Source organism: Anolis sagrei, chromosome 6 (genome assembly GCF_037176765.1).
Source record: "Anolis sagrei isolate rAnoSag1 chromosome 6, rAnoSag1.mat, whole genome shotgun sequence".
NCBI lineage: Eukaryota > Metazoa > Chordata > Lepidosauria > Squamata > Dactyloidae > Anolis > Anolis sagrei.
Genome location: NC_090026.1, coordinates 59,138,850 through 59,155,398, shown reverse-complemented (window position 1 = coordinate 59,155,398; position 16,549 = coordinate 59,138,850). Strand labels below are relative to the sequence as shown.

Sequence of the window (16,549 nt, the reverse complement as noted above, 5' to 3'; positions counted from 1 at the left end):
GTGCGTCATGGAGGCCTGATTCAACACTGGATGTATCAAATCAACTATCAAATCAATTAAAGTGCTATAGTTGGTTAAGTGCCACAAAAAGGTAATTTAAAGTGCTAATGGCATAAAGTGCTAAGATCACAACAATTAAAAAATACTCGATGTAGCCAACTGGTCATGGAGTCAAAATTAGTTAGCAACCATCAGGAGCAGTCAGCACAATTAAGATGATCAGCATAGATTCCGATAGTAGTCAATAAAAGCAGAGATGATTAGCACCATCAGAGATGATTAACACACTCAATAAATGGTTGACAAAGTTAAAAGGATTAAGGTGCTTAGGTTCAATAAAGTAATAGTCCACTGATGTAATAGATTAAAGTGCTGATAGTATAAATACTAGTATCCCACAAAATTGGAGACCGTGAGATGCCGGGAGATGGCAGTAATCAAACCAAAACAGAGGGTGGCCCACACGGTCTTCCGGATTTGATGGATTGCTCGACGAGATGGTGAAAACTCGAGCTTAACAACGAACAGCACAGTTTGTCCAGGATTGGATCAGCGAGATGCAAGGTGGCAGTAATTTGGTCACAGGTGGCCGACTCAGTCTTCCAGAGGTGGTGGGCTCTAAGTTAACGGCCGCGATGGTGGGCGGCTCGTGCCTGATGGCGGGCAGACCACCCCTCCCCCCTCACAGGATGACAATACTCGGCCAAGAGTTTTAGTAATCAACACAAGAATATAGGAGTCTCAATAGTCGGTCGGCACAGGGCTGCTGTAGGTACTCTTCCTAAGGCAAACTTGCCAGTAACAGGAGGTTGGAGAATGCAGTCAGCCAACCAGATGGAAATAATACAACTCGATCAACACAAACTCGGTCGGCACAAATAGTCAGTCAGCCAGATGGAAATAATATAGCTCGGTCAACACAAACTTGGTCAGCACAAATAGTCAGCCAGATAGTACAACACAGACTCGATCAACACAGTCACACAGCCTGATGATGACAACACAGTTCAATCAAAACAGGGCCGACTCAAGCCGGAGCCGATGAAGGCCGAACTGAACCAGCAGAGGGCCGGTGCGATGGAGGACGGGGGTCTCGAAGGTCGGGGGACGGGGGGTCTCAAAGGGCGTCAGGACGCCGGAGAATACCAGAGTTGCAGCTGCGGGCGCCTCACTGCAGACGGGCCGCGGAGCAGGCCGGACCACGCATTAGGCCCCGGCTACGACAGATGGAGGATCGCGGCCCGCCTCCTCTGGAAGACCAGGCGCGGCCGCGCGGCAGCAGGGACGCCGAGGTCGCGGCAGCTCGGCGCAGCAGGGCTTTTTGTGTTCACAAAAAGCAGCTACACAATAGTTCTCCAGGGAGCAACAACATAGGCCAACATCACGAGTAGAGCCTAGAAAGGCAGGCTGATAGCAAGGTGCAGCTGGGAGACAGAAGTTCTTAAAGCCTCCTTTCCTGGCTTGCTTTCTCACCAGTGTGGGGGAGATGCAGCCAGGACGCCGACCCTCTCCTGTTCTTGCAGGCAGGCTGATAGCAGGGTGCAGCTGGGAGACAGAAGTTCTTAAAGCCTCCTTTCCTGGCTTGCTTTCTCACCAGTGTGGGGGAGATGCAGCCAGGACGCCGACCCTCTCCTGTTCTTGCAGGCAGGCTGATAGCAGGGTGTAGCTGGGAGACAGAAGTTCTTAAAGCCTCCTTTCCTGGCTTGCTTTCTCACCAGTGTGAGAAGATTTCTTTACAAAAAATACACCGATAGACATAAAAATAGATCAATACCTAGTGGATATGAAGGTCACTAAGCTTTCAGAAGATATGAAATCAGATCTGGATAGGCAAATCACATGGGAAGATAAAGCTTAATTAAATAAATTATAGATAAAGCTTAATTAAATAAAACCCCAGGTCCAGATGGATTCTCTGCTTTGTTTTATAGTGTGTATAAAGCAGAATTAGGCCTGTTATTGCTTTCTACGATAAATGAAGTGCTCCAAAAAGGAGAGATGCTTGAGTCTTGGGAGGAAGCTACAATAGTTCTTTTACCTAAACAAGACAGAGATATCAAGCAAGTAAAGAATTATAGACCAATTTCATTGGTCAATAATGATTATAAGTTATTTGCAGAAATTTTAGCGAACGGATTGAAAACAAATCTTAACCAAAATAGTACATGGGGATCAAGCAGGCTTCTTCCCAGGTAGGCATGTGAGCCAAAACGTGAGAACAGTGATAGATATATTAGAGTATGCTGAACAAGACCCAAATACGAGATCGACGAGATCGCCCCTAGACGCCCTCTCCAACCCCGTAAGAATCGGTCTCCTTGGTTCACTGAGGAACTCCATGCGAGAGAAGAGACGGCTAGAGGTTGTGTGGCGGGAACTCCGTGACGGGGAATTGGAATCAGCTTATAAGAATTTTAGAGAGTCTTATGAGCATGCTGTCACCAAGGCTAAAAAATCTTATTATGCTTCCTTGATAGCGTCTGCGAGCTCATACCCAGCACAATTATTTAAGATTATTAGATCCCTGACAACAATCCCTTCTGTCCCAAACAATAATGATCTGGCCCCTTCTGCTGAGGTTTTCCAGTGCTACTTCGCAGAGAAGATCTCGCTTCTCTGCCGGGATCTCCCTGCCACGATTGATACAGTAAGTGAACTTGAGACTCCATGGCCACTCGCGGGGCAAATCCTCGACCAGTTCACCCCGCTGGATGCAGAGGCTGTCGATAGGATCATGACTGCAACTAGGCCGACCACCTGCTCCCTTGATCCGTGTCCCTCCTGGCTAGTAAAATCTTGCTTGGAGGGATTACGTGAACCTCTGTTGAATATAATAAATAGCTCCCTTGAGCAAGGAGTTTTTCCAGAGGGTTTAAAAGAGGCGATGGTATCTCCGCTGCTGAAAAAACCAGACTAAGATCATTTGGTTCCCTCTAGCTACCGCCCAGTCTCGAACCTTCCGTTTCTGGGCAAGGTGGTTGAGAGGGCAGCAGCGGAACAGTTGCAGCAGTTCCGAAATGACACAGCCAGGCTTGATTCCTTCCAGTCTGGCTTCCTTAGGGTGCACGGGACGGAGACTGTGCTAGTTGCCATCACAGATCAGCTTCGCTGCCAGATGGATCAAGACGGATCAGCACTGCTTGTGTTATTGGACCTCACAGCAGCATTTGATATGGTTGATCACAATCTATTGACCCACCGCCTAGCCATGACTGTGGTTAGGGGGATACCCCTTAAATGGGTGTCTCCCTTCCTCCAGAATCGGGAACAGCATGTGGTGAGGGGAGGGATGGTTTCAGAGAGATCTCCGCTAACTTGCGGGGTCCCGCAGGGAACTATTCTCTCTCCTCTATTATTTAACATCTATATGCAACCACTTGCCCGACTGGTGCGGAGCTTTGGGCTTGAGTGCCACCAGTACGCTGATGACACTCAGCTCATTCTGAGGATGGAGGGCCGGCCAGACTCTGTACCCGAAAATTTCTATCAGTGCCTTGAGGCCATTACTGGCAACCGCGTGCCAGCAGGTTGAGGGTGAATCCAGCGAAGACGGAGATCCTTTGGCTGGGCCATCCGGGTGGGAGGGAGATCCAGCTTCCTACCCTGGATGGCGAGACACTACGTCTGTCATCTTCTGTAAAGAGTCTTGGTGTCTTATTGGACCTGCTGCTCACAATGGAGGCCCAAGTCTCTGCTGTGAGCAGATCTGCATTTTTCCATCTACGTCAGGCTAGGCGACTGCCTCCCTACCTATCTAGGAACGACCTGGCTACGGTGATCCAGGCGACGGTCATCTCGAGGCTTGACTACTGTAACGCCCTCTACATTGGCCTTCCTTTGTCAGTGATCTGGAAACTGAAGCTGGTGCAAAATGCGGCGGCTCGTCTGCTCGCCAGGGTGCCGGCAAGGTGTCGTATCACCCCAATTCTACAACAGCTGTACTGGCTACCGATTGAGTACCAGATTACTTTCAAGGTGCTGGTATTAACCTTTAAGGCCTTATATGTTATGGGGCCAGCATACCTGAGCGCCTGCTTATCCCCCTACCTGCTTATCCCCCTTCGGACCAGAGATTACTTTGGTCCGAAGACCAAAATTTGCTTGAAGTCGCCAACATCCGGACTTATCATCTGTCCTCTACTAGGCAGAGAGCCTTCTCGATTTTAGCGCCTTATTTATGGAATGCCTTGCCAGTTGAAACCCGATCTATCTGAGACCTACTTGTTTTTCGGAAAGCCTGTAAAACCTTTCTCTTACGACAAGCTTTCGATGGGTGAATAACTCGGGACTATGTCTGTTCTTGTTTTTATTGTATTTTAAAGTTAATTGTATTGTTTTAATCTACTGCTGTAAACCGCTCCGAGCCAAATTGGGAGTAGTCAAATAAATAAATAAATAAATAATAAAATAAATAGAGAGATTGTGTTACTGTTCATAGATGCAGAGAAAGCATTTGACAATGTTTGATGGGATTATATGTTTAAAGTATTGGACCATTTCAGAATAGGTCAACACTTTAGAAAGGCAATAGGAGCTATCTACTCAAGGGAAAGATCCAAATTAAAAATAAATGATCAAATGTCAAATTATGTAGAAATTCAAAAAGGGACAAGACAAGGCTGTCCCTTGTTGCCCCTACTGTTCATTTGGATACTAGAAATTTTGAACAGTAGAATTAGAGAAGTTAGTGAAATTAAAGGAGTTAAAGTAAAAGGGTATGAATTTAAAGGGAAGGTGTATGCAGATGATTTGCTGTGTTTCTTAAGGAAACCTTTAAGAAGCATACATGCCTTATTGGAAATTATCAATGAATTTAGTATTGTGTCAGGCTGTAAAATTAACAAGGAGAAAGTGGCCTGAAACCTTTTGATTTCTCCTAGCTAGAGTAGACTCCATAGAATCATAGAGTTGGAAGAGACCACATGGGCCATCCAGTCCAACCCCCTGCCAAGAAGCAGGAAAATGCCATTCAAAGCACCCCAGCCTGTTTAAAAGCCTCCAAAGAAGGAGCCTCCACCACATTCTGGGGCAGAGAGTTCTACTGCTGAGCAGCTCTCACAGTCAAGAAGTTCTTTTTCATACGTACTGCTATTGAGCCAGGTGTCCCCCATTCTGTATTTTTGCATTTCAATTTCTCTGCCTAAGTGGAGTATCTTGGATTTGTCTATGTTGCACTTGAATACATAGATAAATCCCATTTGTGTACTCTAGGACAAACTATGGGTTTTACCATCTGTAAAGTACCAGTTATTTTCAATGGCATATCCATGTAGATCACACACACACACACAGAGAGAGAGAGCGAGAGAGAGAGAGAAAACAGAGTCATGTAGCTTTTCCTTGATTTTTCAATTTCATTTAATACCATGGTATCTTGCATTGGGCCTGTGGGTCCATATTGAGGATTTTGTCCTTGAGTGTTTCCACTTCTCACTGAATCGTAGTTTCTAGATATTGCTGTTGTGAGATGGTTTGCGACTTCTGTTATGGGTACCACAGGTTACCATCTTATCTCACACAGTTTTTAATATTCATCCTAGTAGTGGGAATAATGTAGCCCTGTTGCAAATTCCATCAGCCCTAGCCATGGCACTTAATGTGAGGGAATATGGGCCAAAATCGGGCCCAATGTGGTTTTCAGACTATAAAACAGGCAAAAGCTCATGCAGAGAAATAAGTAAAAATAGTTCAAGTAATTTTTAAAATGCAGTTAAACTCTCTATAGAATTTAAACCATTTAAAACTAATTGGCTTTTAACAGTGTGCCATTAATTAACCATTTAAAATTAATTAATTAATGACACACTGTTAAAAGCCAATTTTGAAATAGAAAAACGGAGAAACTATTACCTTATAAACTCCTGTATAAATCTAGAAATTTTATTCAAAAAGGTAAACCCGCAAAACCTGGGTCAACTTATCCCCAAAACAGTGTGGTTCTGTACCTTAGCACTTATAAAAAAAGCAACTGCCCCTTCTCTGAGTGGCAAAAGGCAAGAGTTTGATCCATCCCAGGACAACCTGAAAGAAGCATTCGCCTCTCCTACTCTCTCCACCAAACCATCACTTCTGCCATCTTTAAATGCCTGGATGAGGAAATGGTGCTTGTGGCCAGTGCTTCCTAGCTCCCTTGTGCAGCATTGGCACTTTCCCATCCCTGCAGAATAGCCTTCAACTTATTCATGGGCTGTATTGAAATTCATAATTTTGGCCTCAAAACTTGCCCTCAACTTTGGCATGAGTATACACATGAGCATATCTGTCTGTGCTTATGTCTTTTTGTGCCTCCCTAATATGCCAGTCACTCAACCAAGATATGAATGGTTTTCACATTTGATAGCTCATAAACAGGCTGAATTATATGTGAAATGATGTGGTGCAATCCGTTTCTAAAAATATTATTTGTATTTTTAAAATGGAAAATTGCATCAGTGTTCTTATTGTGTTTTTCTTATGAATTAAACATTTAATAATTGAGATTTATTCATTTTCTGTTTTAAGAAGATAATGCCTAAGATTCTGTTTTCCTTATGAAATATCATCTGATATTTTAGATGGTATATTGCTTTCTCCTTTTCATGTATGTATAATATATATGCATATATCAGTCTACTTGGAAAAAAGAATCTATTGATCATTGACTGTAATTTTATAAAACATTGTAGGAGGTTCCCCCTGCAGTCTGTACTTCCGAGTAAGATTTTTTATGCCTGATCCCAACACACTGCAGCAAGAAAAAAACAGGTAAATCCCCCCCCCCCCCCGGTCCCATATCTATTGTCGTATGTTAAGAACTGCTTGCATTTCTCTTATCCTGGTATTCTTATTAAATATGTCATGATTGCTATCTTCTACCTACAGTTGGCATTTATATTATTGGACAGTTCGTTTAAAGCACACATATTAAATTTACAATAGGAAATACAACATATTGAACCAGATGTAAATTTAGTTGAGATATTTTGTTTTTCAGAAAGTGCTTTTTCCTATTGCAGAAATTAGGTTTATAATTTTAATGTAAGTAATTTCTAGAAATCTATAATTTTTTTCTCATAAAGTGTTTTTTACTGAAAACTATTAGATAAATATTTAGATATGCTGCAAGAATAAAACATGGAATGATGATTTTAGTAGGTGTAATGTTTACTTTCTTTTGCAGATAAAGAAATTCTTAGTATTACAATTATTATTCATATTAATTTTTATAATGTAGTTTCTTGAAGAATAATCCATAATTATTCTTTACTCATTCTTTTTGTAGACATTTAATCTTCTTGCAGTTGAAGGCTGATATTTTGGAAGGAAGGTAATAAGTTCAGACTGAAACAGTTTGATTGGTTAACTGTTGAATGAATGGTGCCCAGATTTGGAATGATCAAAGAATAGGGATTCAGCCTGCATTGGATAGGTTTACATACTCCCTGAAATGTCAGGTTTGTAGTTTGTTCTGAGCTTGAATGCCCAGATTTCAGCAAGACTAGGACTGCATGTGAATAGCTTGAAACTAGTGTGGCAGCTGCACATGTTCCTTAAAATATTACATCAGTTCACAGTGACACAAGCTTTGATTGTATGACATTTAAATTGCTGTAAAATGCTCTACACTTCTTTTGTAAGCTGTTCAGAAACTTCCGCACATCCAAAAGCTTGTGACCAGAGTGATGACTTGGGTTAGTTAGAGGGAACATTGTTGAAACAGCTACAGTATTGAAAGAGCTACAGTATTGACCAGAGTGATGACTTGGGTTAGTTAGAGGGAACATTGTTGAAACAGCTACAGTATTGAACCCTGCTGGTTCTTTTTTCTAGAACAGTGCTGGGGATGTCTTGGGTCCAGACTATATGAAAGACATTATTTCCCTGTAGAAGTTTTCTTTTGGTCCCATCACTGTCACATGCCTCTCTGGTGAGGAGATGGGCTTTATCTTCTTACTATTCTCCTTCCACCAACTGTGAAAATTATTGTATTTTAAAAAGACTTTGAGAGTTTGTGCAGAATGGTTTTTTAATGGGATATGTATACTGCACTAATATTCTTATTGTTATGTTTTTAAATTCTACCATAGTATTTTAAAGTAATATTTTAATAGAGCAGAATCACTGAAGGTGGCAGGCAGATATTGCAGCAATCAAACATGAGATTGCAGGCCTCTGGATCAGTATGAGGCAACAGTACAATTATAGCACATGTAGATCTATATCATAGAATCATAGAGTTGGAAGAGAGCCATCCTGCCCAACCCCCTGCCATGTAGGAACACACAATCAAAGCACCCGTGACAGAGGCCATCCAGCTTCCATTTAAAAGCCTCCAAAAAAGGAGCCTCGAAGACAGAAGGTTCCACAGTGAAACAGCTTTTACAGTCAGGAAGTTCTTCCTAATGTTCAGGTAGAATCTCCTTTCCAGAATCTTTATTGTTTTATTTAGTTTAACTGAAATGTCTATTTTTTTTTTTTTACAGAAAACCAGTTCAGGATAAATTCATGGGTATTATATTTGTGGTTTATTTCATGGCACAGATAGAATAGTTTATCTATTTCTCTGCTTATCATCAATTGGTGTGTATTGATCAATCTCCTCTCCAAAGGAGTTGCTGCAAAATGTATGACCCTATAATTCAGGTGTTTTAATTAAAGTAAAAGATTATGAATCCAGTGTTTTACCTGTGAACGGCTTGATAGGTTCTGTTAGATCTAAAAGGAGGTGAGGGCGAAAACACAATATGCACTTTTTATATGAAAGTGGCAGGTAGATGCAAGGCAAAATAAACAGTGTTGATTTAAAACTATAGCTTATTACAACTGTGATAGACATTTTGGTGTTTAGTGGTTAAACATATAATGTTCATGGTGCATTTTGGCATATAACTATAACTACAGATCATGCAGAATGTTAATAACCTTTCACTTTTCTCTTTCAGGTTGTTATGCCCTGTGAATTCAGCTGTGGTACTTGCTTCATATGCAGTTCAGTGTAAGTAGTGATATTGTCAGTAAGTTGTTCACTTCTATTTCCTTGAAACATGAAAGAAACGTTTGTGCTTTTCATCTTTATTGTCTAGTTCCTTAGCCTTTCTACTTCATTGTGTGAATATTACAGTTTTTTTAAAAAAGCTTAAAACGTCCAAGGTGTTAATGAAATCCAGTGTGTGAAAATGCATTTGGATGCAGATAAAATACATGTCAATAAATAACTTATCCATAGAACCAAATCTGTTTAACATTCTCAAAATGCTTTCATAACTTTGTTTAGGAATTAAGATTTCTTGCTTAGTTCCTTGGGCCAGCTAGCAAAGACACACACACATCACTGTCCCCAGTAATACCCCTGTAAATGTTGAGTTAGTAAGCAAGTACAGAAATAAATGACAGAAATAGAAATGAATTTCAGTGAAATTATGTATCTCTAGATGTTAACTGATACAAAATTCCATGTACACTACTTGAAAGGGAAAAGTGTCTGGCCTAGCTTTGCGAATTAACTCTCCATTTGCTTAGAACAACAAGACGTGAGTGTTTCCTTCAAATATGTCATTAGTACATGAAGGCATCTCCTTAAAAGATTCACCACGTGGACATATCTTGAAAGCACATCACGATACATGTAGGCACCCTCTAAAAATAGGCTTTCTTCAAATACATACACCTTATCATTTCCGAAATGATCTTATGTAGAACACAGTAGTTCTGAATGTGGAAAATAAGCTCCTAGCCCATGTCAACTTCCTCTTGACTTCCACATGTAGGGTCCACACCCCTGATGGAATTGCAATCATCTCTCACTGGCTAAATACCAGGTTTTTTCCATCCTGTTATATGTGGATTTTATGAAATTCTTGTTAAAACTGACATGAATAAAGACAGGCCTACACTCATCAAATTCATAATCTACTAGCTGTACCCACCACGCGTTGCTGTGGCCAACCTTACCTCCCTCTTTGTCTCCATTCTTTGGGAGGAGATATAGTGCATGCACACACACGCGCATACACATATGGGTGTGGATAATATGGCAATGTCTATGTTGAAAGGAAGTTGTGGAGAATACCTACATGGATGTTAATTTTACTATATTTCCTCAACTCTCCCCTCAAATACACAGTCACGCGGGAAATAAGTGGCTCTGGTGGAGTGCATGTCTTGAGGGGTTATTGTGGGGATGATCTTGCATGTGCATTAATTCCACTATATTTTCACAACTCCACACACCCATATGCGGCCACTGTTGCTCTGCCAACATGTGTATGTTGCCAAGTTGTAAAAGATAGATAGATAGAATGATTTTCAATTCATACAGCAGTTCAAAAACATGCAAATGTAAGTAGAGCAATAGATACCACTCTGGCAGGAAGGTAAGGGCGCTCCATGCAGTCATGCCAGTGGCCACATGACTTTGGAGGTGTCTATGGAAAACGCCGTCTCTCTCTCCCCCCCCCCCCACCTCTCTCTCTCTACCTCTCTCTCTCTCTACCTCTCTTTCTCTACCTCTCTCTCTCTCTCTGTACCTCTCTCTCTCTACCTCTACCTCTCTCTCTACCTCTCTCTCTACCTCTCTCTCTCTCTACCTCTCCCCCTCTCTCTACCTCTCTCTCTACCTCTCCCTCTCCCTCTCTCTCTCTACCCCCCCCCCCCGGGCTGTGCAAGGCGCGCTCTCCCCTCTTTCCCATGCTTCCTTCTTTCTTTCCCCCCTTCTTCCTTTCTCTCTTTCCTCCGTTGCCACAGCATGCAAGGAGGAAGGGGAAGGGGAAGGGGTCATGGCGCCATGGAGATCGCCTGGGAAGTTCAAGGGGAAGGAGCGAGGGAGAGAAGGAAAGAGGCAGGAGGAGGAGGAATGAGAAGGAGAGGAAGCTGCCTGAAGGGAGAAAGGAGGAGGACTTGCAAGCCTTGCAGGGAGTTTCCTTCCCCCCTCTCTCACTCACACACAACCGTCAGGAAGAAATGCCTCTTTTGCGCCTGCTTGCCTCACCTTTAAAAGAAAAAAGCAAAGAGCAAGGGGAAGGCGAAGTTGTGTGTATGTGTGTGGCCATGTGTGCGGGATAGGCTCCCGAGTATGCTGCCGTGAGGGAGGAAGCTCGCACGCGCTTGGATCTCAATGCTGTAACGGTAGCTCTTCCCTTGTGTGGATTTTTGGGGTGTCTGCTGTTTCTTTGGGGGTTTTTTTGAGTGGAGGACAGGGCGCGCGCGCGCGTGTGTGTGCCGCGCGGGGGTGTGTGTGAGGGGCCATGTGTGTGCGCGCGCGCCGGGGAGTTTGCGCCAGTGCGCATGCTCAGTTGTTCTGCCGTTTTTTGGGGTTGTTGTTGTGCGGTTTTGATTTCTGACTGGATTAGTTTGTACCTAGTGGGTTGTCCTTGGGGCATGGCAATTTTGGTAGAGTTTTGTGGAGGGGTTTTAGAGTTTTGCTTCCTCGTTGGACGCCAGGAGGAAATTTATAGATATAGATGTTCCCTAAATTCACCTGATACTGTTATTCCCAGATTGAAATGATCATATTGTACCTATCTTCTTATAGCTTTCTGATGTAGGAGCTTGCCATTCTGTTTCCACACTAACATAGTTAAATGTAAACGGGGTTAAATCTAGATTTTTATGAATTCTTTTTAAAAAGAAAATGCTAGGAGATGTCATCCATGCCTTCCGGACCTCTATTCCTCGATGGACTGTCACCTTGTCCTGGTGAAGGGGCTTGCGTGTTCCAATGAACATGTGGGCACAACGACTGGAGTCGTGCACTCCTTGGAGTAGCAGCTGGGGAGGTTCCCGAAGACCCAAAGACCTCAATGGCGGAAGAGGCGGAGGATAACATAATACATGTTACAACGGCTGTGAAGGCGGAAGAAGGCTGCAACAGATTGAGAAGCCACAGTCGTCGTGTTAACTATGCCACCAGATGGAACCTCACTCTGTAAAGACCATGTGTTGATCCGCTGTGCACTGACGTCCACACATTTAAAAAACACACGCACAGACATCTTCCAAGGAAAATAAAAACAAACCAACAAAAGTCCCATGGCGATCAGCGAGTGGTGACGGGGGCAGGACTGTGAAAACTGGAAGCCCTTAGTCACAGACTGGCATATGGGTGGTGGATATGGACTCAGTCATTCTACCTCAAGTTCCGAGGCAGTTGAGTAGTTCAGCAGCTGTATCCATGACTGAGCAGCCCTTTTTAGGATCCCATCTGTTCACCCCACATGGGGAAGGGGCTAGAATAGGTGCCCTAAACATAGTCTGCCTCTCTTATCCCTCACTGAACTGTCATGTCCAGTGGGATCATCATCCTGCGGCCAAAAAAGAAAATAACTTTGGAACATGGAACATACGGACACTGATGGACAACACTGACAGTGAACACCTTGAACGCAGAACTGCTATCATTGCAAGGGAGCTGGCATGCTTTAACATTGACATAGCAGCACTTCAGAAGACTCAGAGAGCAGGAGAGGGACAGCTGAAGAAAGAAAAATGAGGCTACACCTTCTTCTGGAAGGGACTGCATGAAGAAGACCGAAGAATGCACGGAATTGGCTTTGTTATCAGAAATGATCTGGTGAAGAATCTGACCAAAGCACCCACTGGCATTAACAAACAATTCTCAACTCTTCTAATTGAACTTGCCGAAAACCAGCAGGCAACCATAAGGGCCAACACTAGATGCTGATGAAGACATCAAGGAAAACTTTTACTGTCAGCTGGACATCATTCTATTGGAATTACCTAAGGAGGACAAATCATCCTCCTGGGGGACTTTCATGCAAGAGTTGGACGAAACTTCAACCTAGAATGATAGAATCATAAAGTTGGAAGAGACCTCAAGAGCCATCCAGTCCAACCCCCTGCCAAGAAGCGGGAAAATTGCATTCAAAGCACCCCCAACAGATGGTCTTCCAGCCTCTGTTTAAAAGCTTCCAAAGAAGGAGCCTCCACCACACTCCGGGGCAGAGAGTTCCACTGCTGAACTGCTCTCACAGTCAGGAAGTTCTTCCTAATGTTCAGATGGAATCTCTTTCTTGTAGTTTGAAGCCATTGTTCTGCATCCTAGTCTCCAGGGCAGCAGAAAACAAGCTTGCTCCCTCCTCCCTATGACTTCATCTCACGTATTTATACATGGCTATCATGTCTCCTCTCAGCCTTCTCTTCTTCAGGCTAAACATGCCCAGATCTTTAAGCCGCTCCTTATAGAGCTTGTTCTCCAGACCCTTGATCGTTTTAGTCGCCCTCCTCTGGACACATTCCAGCTTGTCAATATCTCTCTTGAATTGTGGTGCCCAGAATTGGACACAATATTCCAGGTGTGGCCTAAGCAAGGCAGGATAGAGGGGGTAGCACGACTTCCCTGGATCTAGACACTAGACTCCTATTGATGCAGGCCAAAATCCCATTGGCTTTTTTTTCCACGGTAGGACCATAGGAAAAGATGGGGTTGGAAACAGCAACTCAAATAGCAAGCTCCTTCTCACCAAATGTGCAGAACACAACCTTGTCATCACCAACATGCTCTTCTGCCAGAAAAACAAGTTCAAGACATGATGGAAGCACCCCCGGTCAAAGCACTGGCACCTCTTAGACTACATAATCACACATGCCAGAGACCACCGTGACATGCTTCTCACAAGAGCCATGACAGGTGCTGACGACTGCTGGACAGACCACAGGCTAATCCAATCCACGATGGCTATCAAGTTCGCCCCCAAGCGATCTTGATAGCCAAGGAAGAAAGACAAGGTGCAAAATGAACACCCAAGCCCTTCAGGAGCCCTCCAAACGAGCCCTTCTCCAAACAGCACTCAAGGACCATCTACCCATAGAACACTCCAAAAATATTGAGGAGCATTGGAACAAACTGAAGACCTCCATCATCACAGCCTGCGAAGAAACTATTGGATATCAAACCAAGAAACATCAAGATTGGTTTGACGAAAATGACAATGAGATTCAACAGCTGATTGACAAGGAAAATAAAGCCTTCCAAACATGGCAGAGAGACGTCAACAGTGCTGATAAGAAAAAGATCTATGCCAGTGCAAAAGCTGAGGTCCAAAGAAGGACCAAAGAACTCAAGAACATCTGGTGGACAAAGAAGGCTGAAGAAATCCAACACCTGGCAATACCCATGATGCTCAGGGATTTTTCAAAGCCACAAAGGTCATCTGTGGTCCAAGAAACCATGGCACACAGCCTCTACGCTCATCAGATGGAACCAAACTTCTGAAGGACAAAAAATCAATTGGAAAGAACACTACCAAAGCCTCCTGAATCGCAGCTCCAATGTGGCCGAAGAGGTTCTCTCAGAAATCCCTCAACAACAAACCAGGGATGAGCTTGCAGCACTGCCTAGTTTGGAAGAAGTCAGCAATGCCATCAGCCAAAAAACAAAAACAAAGCTAGCACATTTGATGGGATCCCTGCTGAAATCTTTAAAGAGGAAGGACCTGAGCTGACACAACAACCCCACCAGCTCATAGAAAAAGTGTGGGTGACTGAGAAAATCCCAGCCGATTTCAAGGATGCCACCACCTTCACCGTCTTCAAAAAAGTGGAAAGAACAGACTGCGGAAACTATCAAGGTATCTCCCTTCTAACCTCCGCTGGGAAAATCTTACTGTGTGCTTCATGGCTGTAATTTCTGATGCTATTTGGTTTATCAGATACTGTTGCCCCATCTATGAATTGTTTGCTGTGGTAGTCTACCACATAAGCCCACTTCAACAAAATCTGGAGAGTGATATGCTCTTTAATTCCATTGGCTTTCATTGATAACAGTCTTCAGCTTTCTGCTAAACCTTGGCCAAGCCTTTTTGACACTTTATTAGGTCTTGGAGCTCCTATGTCTACTAGTTCCCATGCCTGCTGAATAAAAACATGATTGAGAGCAAGCAGGACCAGCTTTTATGGCCCATTTAGCCCCGCACTCTTGATATTTATATGTGTGTATGCATAATTCCCACATTGGTTGTGCTTGCCTCTTGCGCAAGCCACTTGCAATGACTAGTTTCTCCCGTCTGTGAATTTCAGTGCGTTTGGGAGGGTGTCAGGCAAAAATACCTTTTGGTATCATGACCACTTGATTCCACTATTGATTTTGTGTATAATTTTCCAAATCAAAAATGAAGTAGGCTATTCTCCATAAAAATGTATACTACAATAAAACCCCAGTTTTCAAGGTTCCACAAGACTGTTGCATTTAAAATTCTGGTTTCAAGAGCAATGCAAATATTATTTCCTTAGGGAGACAAACTACTACTTTGTCTGGTTCCCATCCAGGTATATCTGAAGATGTATTTGTTTCATACCAACAAATGTAGAGTAATTATGTAGTTCAGCTCACTTAAACAATTTGCATCAACTCTGATGGGGAATTTTTAAGATTTGACACATAAAGATTTTTGAAACAAGAACATAAAAGATATTTTCCTTTCTTATTCCACAAATTATGTCTTCATTTCGGCTCATGCACTAGCATCCCGTAAATCTGGAAAAACAAAAAGAGCATTAAGTTCTCGTGGGTTTTTTCGGGCTATATGGCCATGTTCTAGAGGCATTTCTCCTGACGTTTCACCTGCATCTATGAGGATGCTTGCCATAGATGCAGGCGAAACGTCAGGAGAAATGCCTCTAGAACATGGCCATATAGCCCGAAAAAACCCACAAGAACTTAGTGATTCCAGCCATGCAAGCCTTCGACAGAAGGAGCATTCAGTTGATTTTGAATACAGAAGGTTCTTCAATCCTAGATGAGAATAAGAGCATTTTATTACATTACTTAGGTCCTTGCGTGGAGATTTTATAGATCTATCCCTCAATTCATAGAGGCTCAGGATAAACAAATAGCTTTTGTGTTGAAATATAGAGCCAGCAGCAGATTAAACTAATCTTCTAATCTCAGTGATAGAGTTTGTTTTAAATGCCAGATTTTATGTAATGGCAAAGGTTAAATTTTACTAAATTACCAAATGCATAAAGTATCTAGTCATGGTGAATGTCAGTAGAAAACTTATCACATTCAAATTCAATAAGTTTAGAAGGAGTCACAGATGCCAATCACTGCTTTTGCTGATTTGAGAGTGTCTACAATTTTATCCTCACCACTTTTCTTTTGAGCCAAGAAAAGGTGTTAATGTACGCTTAATCCTAAAAGCAGTCAAATATAAGTAATGAAAGAAAACATGAATTCAGTCTGCTTCCAATGTCTTTAGCTAATAAATTATTCCCAGTGCTATTAGTGTTGCAAGACAGATCCCTTAAAGCACCAGACCAGTATTTAGTAAAAGTAAAGTTTATTAGTTCACAACCAAGAGAGTCCAAAAACAAACCAAAAAGGCTCAAAACACATATTCTTCAGTGTGAAACAAAGTTAACCCAAAACACAGGACCTGGAAAATAACCTGGATTAAACAGGAATATAATCTGGTTTAAATTTAAAGCTATGCAGTCAGCAGGAAAAAAAGCACTCCAATCCGCAGCAGGATCTCAGTGAACATGAAGGGTCAAACAGAAAGGCCAGAGTCGTCTACCAAAATCAGTCCAAATGTGGCATAGTCGTCGTGGTGAA

The 16,549-nt window shown here is 42.8% G+C and overlaps 1 protein-coding gene across 4 annotated transcripts in view; it reads left to right on the top strand.

The window, feature by feature from the left end:
* Window positions 1–16,549, top strand: part of PTPN3 (protein tyrosine phosphatase non-receptor type 3) — a 147,575-nt gene that overhangs the window by 46,644 nt on the left and 84,382 nt on the right. For all 4 annotated transcript variants that reach the window (XM_060781441.2, XM_060781442.2, XM_060781443.2 and 1 more), the window contains 3 exons: window positions 6,666–6,744; window positions 7,262–7,306; window positions 8,922–8,974. In XM_060781441.2, the coding sequence (XP_060637424.2) occupies window positions 6,666–6,744; window positions 7,262–7,306; window positions 8,922–8,974 (177 nt within the window). The remainder of the gene's footprint in view (window positions 1–6,665; window positions 6,745–7,261; window positions 7,307–8,921; window positions 8,975–16,549) is intronic.